This window comes from Elephantulus edwardii, unplaced genomic scaffold (genome assembly GCF_000299155.1).
Source record: "Elephantulus edwardii isolate Elephantulus edwardi_28Jun2011 unplaced genomic scaffold, EleEdw1.0 scaffold00013, whole genome shotgun sequence".
NCBI classification, from domain to species: Eukaryota; Metazoa; Chordata; class Mammalia; order Macroscelidea; family Macroscelididae; genus Elephantulus; species Elephantulus edwardii.
Window position 1 is genome coordinate 1949551 of NW_006399763.1, and position 7439 is coordinate 1956989.

The 7439-nt window shown below is 39.5% G+C and overlaps 1 protein-coding gene across 1 annotated transcript in view; it reads right to left on the reverse strand.

Moving 5' to 3' along the window:
• Positions 1-7439, reverse strand: part of ARMC2 (armadillo repeat containing 2) — a 196218-nt gene that overhangs the window by 172095 nt on the left and 16684 nt on the right. The window contains exon 3 of the mRNA XM_006881231.1: positions 2644-2815. Coding sequence (XP_006881293.1) covers positions 2644-2815 — 172 coding nt within the window. The remainder of the gene's footprint in view (positions 1-2643; positions 2816-7439) is intronic.

Below are 7439 nucleotides of genomic sequence, written 5' to 3' on the forward strand. Positions count from 1 at the left end.
ATGCTTTTAAATTGGGCAACGGGTGCTTTTAGAGCTGCAATTACTTTTTACTGCCATTATTTGAGTGCTGACATAGACCTCGGAGGTGAAGCAGGTGGTGAAGTGGAGCAACTGCAGGCAGAGTGGATGTGAGAACCCTACATGGACATGCTCCAGCACAACCTAGAGGTGCTGGGAGAGGACAGTCACCCCTCAGAGCACAAATGAGGTGCTATGGCCATGCAAAGGCCAGGTGGCCCGGACAGGAGGAACAAAATCATTGGGGAAGCACAGAGGGTGAGGACAGTGGATGAAATACCTGTCTCTTACCTTCATGTAAACATGAACAGCTCAGCAGTATTACCGAAGCCTACATGCATTTTAGAAAAATGCTTGTAGCAGTCATATTCTGAACAACAATAACAAAAATCTATCATAAACAACTGTACTTTTGTAATCATCACCCAAGCTCTGCCATCTCTCTTTAAAAGGAGTGACCCTCTTCTTTTCCAAGTCTGTACCCCCACCTCCTTGGTCTCCAGATTCCACCTTTTCTTATTTTGTCAAAGACTTTGTTCCCAAAATTACCTTAAAGGGATAATTTCCCATTTCTTTGGTCTGTCATGGGACCCCAGCAGCAAAACTTTGGAAAAGAGAATTCTAATGGTAAATCTACTTAGGAATTGCCATTGGACAATTTAAAAAAGGATAAAACAGAACATGTCTCTGCCCTCTTTAAAGCTGGTTCTGGTTTTTCACTGCCACCAGTCAAGTCCAAGCCACTTCACACAATCCAAAGCGCTGCTAGACCTCAGCTCCCTCTGCAAATTCCCTTACAGTAGCACTGGGCTTTGATCCCCCTACTACTCATGCTTGTGCCCATGTCCAGGGCTTTAAAGTTGCTCTTTTTCAGCAAGGGGCATTCCTACCATAGGTCTGCTTTTTTTAAAAAAACAAAACATGGTTGCTTCCTTCTCATGAGACAGATTTCAATTTAAATATCATCTCCACATCACCACCTTCCAGAGCTACATAAGCAAAAATAAATGACCCTGGCCACACTCATTCTTTACTTCATTCTCTTGTTTAGCTTCTTTGTCGAAGTCAGCAGATCTCAAATCATTTTTAGAATTTGTTTTCCTGTTTAACATCTATCTATCTTCCCTCACTAGAGTGCAAGCTCCTTGGGGGCAAGATTTGGTTGCTTTTGTCAACACAGCTGGTCTAGAATAGTGGCTGGCACCTAGTAGTGACTGATTGTGCTATTACATTAAGAAACCAAGGTAATATAAAGCGCGTAGTTATAGACTCCACTATGGAATCCTGGGTTGATGAACACACCATAAACTGTCTTTTCCTGTCTCTTGGATTCTACCTCTTGATCTCTGTCAGAGACCGTCAAACCAAAAGCCCACAAAGGCCAGACAGGAAAATGAGTGAAATGGCCTGGAGATACAGAATGAATTCTAGACTCATCTCAGGCCTGCTACCAAGTTCCAATTATTCCCTGCTGGGGCTATAAGGAATGAGAACTCAACATTACTTCAACTTCCGGTTTTTCACCATAGGTCATGAATCTAAACTCTTCCATAAGGTCTTCTACTTTAAAAACATTGACAATTAATCAAGAAGAAACACTTGGGAACCAAACAAGCATGACCCTCTGGGGCAGTTTATAACCTATGACATCTATTTTTAGATGAGCTCCTTCTTTCCACGAAGGTAAACCTACCATTCTTCTCAATCCCTGTTAAATGAAGTAGGGCCAGGTCTCCCTACTGTGGCAAAATGGGATTCCAGCTTTTGTGAGCATAAAGGAAGAAAAGAAACAAGAAACAAAAAGCAAAAGCAAGCAAATTCATTGTTGTCAAGTCAGAACCAACTCATAGGTGACTCTTCAGCAGGTTTTGGGAGGCTGTAAATAACACAGGAGGAAATGGCTCATCTTTCTCCTGAGAAGGAAAATGTTTAATGTGACCCTGAATGTGTGTGTGTGTATACACACACATAATTGAATAGTGTCTTGAGGCAATACTTATCCTTACTATTACTTTTATATTCTACTACATTATTTTTTTAAAAATCCTGGTTGTAACCCATTAACCTGACTGTCACCTTACAAGAGAGCCATTTCCTGCCCTGGAGAAAGGTTATCCTAGTTACTGATGTCTCACTCAGCAACTGAGGTCTTTAGTCTCTGATCCCAGGTTTCGATCCCAGCCAGCAACTGTTTGGCAATACCAAATGTCCCATTCAGTCACTGTTTTAATAATCCCCCTCAATCAGAAAGGTATTTTCAAAGACTTCAGGGTATACTATATGAATGTGAAGTATGTCCGAGGAAATGAACAGCGTTTTGAACTCTAATTTAAAAAGAATCTATTTCCCATATATGTGGACCTACCCATTAGGCAAAATAGTTATCCTAATAGGCTTTTCCAACTGAGTCATTTAAAAGCAATAAAAACAACTGTGGCTTTACAGACTACTTAGAAACATCCAGAAAAATATATGGGCAGTGTTTCTTTGGCAATATGATATTAACTAAGCCCTAGTTAATGTAGAAATTGCATGAAAGTAGGGGAAAATGTTCTAAAATTAGTTTTTACATGCAAATTCAAGAAGCTCCAGTCTCAAGTTTGAAAAGATGTTACGTGGCCTTACTCTCATCTGGAGGAAGGGCTCGGTCAGGAAGCAGGGTGCCCTGTGAGGCCGCCCTGAACAAGCGCGCCCGTGAACTGCTTATCCTTCGAATCTTCGCAGGGTCCACTGGGGGTTTAGGAAAAGCAAGGCAGGGATGCTCGTCTGCGGCGGGAGGTGTCGGTGGTTTTGGTTTCTGTAAAGAGATTGTTCAAATGAGTGCCATGATTTTCTGTGTTCCAAACAAGCCTCACTATCTGGAAGACACTTCTGGAAGAATGCAGGGTTGGCATCTGCTTGGTGTCACGTGGCCCAATTCTACTGTCTCATTGGACCATCTTCCCTTATAGGTATATAAATAATATTTATTAATAGTTTTTGTGTATTACACTGTGAGTAAATATTGTGCTGTCCAAATAAATATTTGGTGGTGGGGGAATATAAATAAGAGACTATATTTGTTGTTATGAGTCATGGAATCAGAACAGACTCATTGCTGACAATCTCGACTGTTTTCAGAGACTATAAATCACACAGGAGACTGTCTAACTTTCTCCTGTGGAGCATCTTTGTATTATTGGCAGTGTAACTCCTTATCCCCTGGGAAAGATGATAAAATTCAAAGTTAATTACATTCAAGTTGGTTCTGACTCATAGCCACTCACCATCCAATTTCCAGGGCTATAAATCATGATGAGAGGAGACTTTATCTCACCAATCCGCTGGCGGACTGGAACCACCAGAGGCACTGGCCTTTGGGTTAGCAGTATGATGTGCTTAAGACTACACCAGAGCTTGCATAAAGTTAGGTATTTAAACAAACAAACCCAACCAAACTCACTGTCAGTAAGTCAGTTCACAATAAGATGTGAACAACTTTTCATCAGTTTCCCAGGATGCCTTTCTTCCCGGGAGTTAATTGCCCATCTTTCTCCCCAAGCGATCAATCCTAAATATACCAAGCTTTCAGTTAGCAGCCCAACTATCTAAGAAATGAAAAATTTTAAACTTCCCGCTCTTGAGTTAGTTCCAAACAGCAACTGTCCATCGAGCTTCCAAGGTTGTAAATTACAATGGAAGCAAACTGTCCATCTTTCTCCCAGAGCAGTTGGTAGATTCCAACTTGGGCATTGGAGTTAGCAACACAGCTCGCCACAGACGACATCACCGGAGCTTCATGAAGCTGTTACTGCCATCAGGCCAACTGTGGCTCACAGCAACCCTATGAACAATGGAACTGAAACCTGCACTGTCCTGTGCCACCCTCACCACCTCCAACACACTTAAGTCTATTCTTACCTCCCTGAAGTTACATATACTCAACGTTTTGCAAATATCTGTATTTAATTCCATTTAAAAAAATTTATTATTTTCTGTGTGTGTACTGTCAAATCGGATCAGACTGGTACAGGAGGAGATTGCCCCTCCTTCTCCAGCAGAGCATCTGGTGGATTTAAACCATGTACCTATGGGACTGCAGTGCAACTTCTTGCCACTATGCCACCAAAGCTCCCTTTAATTCCATTTTTAAAAGCCCCACTTATTAGGTACCTAATACCAAGGATTATGAATATTCTAAAGGTAGACTATGAATATTCTAAAAGTAAACTATGAATACTATCTTTAGATATTATAAAGGATCTGGTTGTACGGTGGATTATGCACTGGGCAATGAATCTAAAGATCAGCCATTAAACAAAAAGATGAGGTTGTTTCCTTCCTTTTTTTAAAGGATCTATAGCCTTGGAAACCTATGGGACAGCTCTAATCTATCTTAGAGAGTCACTATGAGTTGTAATCTACTTGGTACCAATGGGTTCTACGCCTTGGACTCCACAAAAGTATTTTTTTTTAAAAAGTCTTTTTTTAAAGGCTCTAACATTCTTTAAATAATTTAGGCTAAATTTTAAAAGTCACAAAGCATAAACAAGAAGTTATAATGGAGTTATCATATAAAAAGATCTATTTTCTGCATCTCAAGAATTTTATTCTGATACTTTGTAGGGGAAAAAACACTGTCATGGGTCCAGCCAGTCAGAGGTCACTCCTACAGACGGTGGCATCTTCCACCCATGATCTCACAGGGTAGCTTGGCAGGCCTGTCCCTTCATGTGCAGCTTTAGCACAGCACCTGCCTATGAAAGAGCAATCTTAGGATAGCAAGTGCTTTTAGCTCTTTTTAGCAATCAAATACCATTAAATACAGTTCCCAAAAGTTAATTCCATAATTCATAACATGAATTATTCTCTAGAAAATAATTTCACCAATAGCCTATGTGTGTTTATGTTTACACAGACTCTAATGTAAAATTCACATCAGGTAATTTAGAAAAACAAGGCTGTCATGTCTTAAAAACGTTTGTTTCTTAATGCATATTAGAACAAGATATCATGTATAGTAGAACAAGATCTCTCCATTAGAGTTCTCCTCAGAAATTATATCAGTAATGATTACATTCTTAAAATATTTTTATTTCCTCTTGTTCACTTAAATCCATTATTTGTTTATAAAGCAAACTAAGACAATTATTTGAGTAATTTGCCTCTGATTTTCCTGTGAAATGCACTTTATTATTTTTAAAATGTATTTTTTTCAAGTAAAAGTTTCTAAATCATATTGGTTTTTCATGTTGCAAGGAGAGACCAGTACTTGGAGAAGGACATCATGCTTGGAAGGGTGGAGGGAGGAGAAAGAAAAAGAGAAAGAGAGGGAGGGTAATGGGGATAGGTGTGTCAGAGACATTAAAATTGGCACAGGATAGAGCAGGTTTCAGGACTGTTGTATATAGGGTCACTATGAGTCACATGTGATTCAATGTCACATAACAACATTCTAAAAGAGATAATATTTTTTTATTTATAGTTCATTAATCAACAATCACTTCTCTTTTTAGTCCCCCTAATTTGCTGTAATTACAAAGAGTAAGAAAGAAGAAAAGACTGTGATGGATGTCAAAAGAGACTCTGAATATTACACTAGCACACCAAGAAGCCAAAGCAAAAGGAAGAAATCAGGAAGTAAAGGAGCTGAACAGAAGGTTTCAAGGGCAGTTTGGGAAGACAAAGCAAAGTACTAAATGTGCAAAGAGCTGGAGTTGGAAAATTAAAATGTACAAACTCCCTAGGCATTTCTCAAGCTGAAGAAAACGAAGAACAAATTCAAGCCTTGAGCTACAATACTTAAAGATGCTAAGGGGAGAATATTGAATGATCCAGGTAGCATCAAAAGAAGAGGAAAGGAGTACACTGAGTCATGGTATTAAAGAGAACTTGCTGATACAGATGAATTTCACGAAACAATTTATGATTAAGAAGCAATGGTGATGAAGGAAGACGTTCAAGTTGCTCTGAAGGAATTGGCAAAAATAAGTAAATGGATGAATGAATGAATGCATGCATGCCCCAGGGAACTGGTAGAATATCAACTGACATATTTCAACAAATAGATGTAGTTCTGGACATGCTCCCCAGGTTGTGCTAAGAAATTTGGAGGGCAACGTCCAAGTGACTGGAAGAGATCCACATTCCAAAACAAAGGTGATCCAACAGAGTGTAGAAATTATCAAACAATATCACTAATATTACATGCAAGCAGAATCCTGCTGAAGATTACCCAAAAATAACTGGAACAGTACATGACAGTGAACTACCAGAATACAAACTAGGTTTAGAAAAGGCTGTGGCACTAGAGACATCGTAGCCAATATTAGATGGATCCTGGCAGAAAGCAAAGAGTATCAGAGAAATGTCTATCTGTGTTTAATTGACTATGTAATGGCACTGACAGTGTGGATCACAAAAAATTGTGGCTAACACGGAGAAGGATGTGAATTCCAGAACACTTAATAGTGCTCATGTGAAACCTATACTTAGACCAGGAAGTAGTCCTCAGAACAGAGCAAGAAAACACTGTATGATTCAAAATCAAGAAAGAATGCATCCAAACCTCTTTAATCTACATAAAGAATAGATCATTTGGGAGGCTAGACTTTATGAGGAGGAATATGGCATTAGGATTAGAGGAAAATTCATCAACAACCTGTATTATGCAGATGATACAACCTTACTTTTCAAATATATGAAGGACTTGAAGCATTTGCTGCAGAAGGGCAAGGACCACAGTTTTCAGTCGTCAATATGGATGGAAGTTCAACATCAAGAAAACAAAGATTCTCACTACAAGGGTCAACTGGCAGCCTCATCATAAATGAAGAAGATACTGAAGTTGTTAATAATTCCAACTTGTTTGGTTCCACAATCAACATTCATGGCACCAGCAGTGAGGAAATCAAAAGACTAATTCCATTAGGAAAAAAAAAAATCTACTGTCAGAGACTTCTCCAGAGTGCTGAAGAGCAATGATGTCAGTTAGAGACTAAGGTGTGCCTGATCAAGGCCATAGTTTTCACAATTACTTGCTGTTTACAGAAAGCTCGACAATGACTAAGGATAATAGAAGAATAGGTGCCTTTAAGATGTGGTACTGGACTGTTGTAGAATGGGTCTGACATCAGGGTGGGTGCACGACAGAAAAAACTGAATAAATTATGTATATTGTATTGAAACAGATGAGGGAAAGAACAGATTAGACGTAATATATGATTGAGTATTATGGTTAGCACAGGAATCCAGAATTAAGGTTGCATAGGGGGAGCTCTGGTGGCCTAGTGGCAAGAAGCTGCAACTACAATCCCAGAGGTGCAGGGTTCGAATCCACCAGATGCTCTGCCGGGGAAGGAGGGGCAATCTCCTCCTGTACCAGTCAGATCTGATTTGACGGTACACACACACAGAATTGAGGTTGCATAGAGAAGTGTACT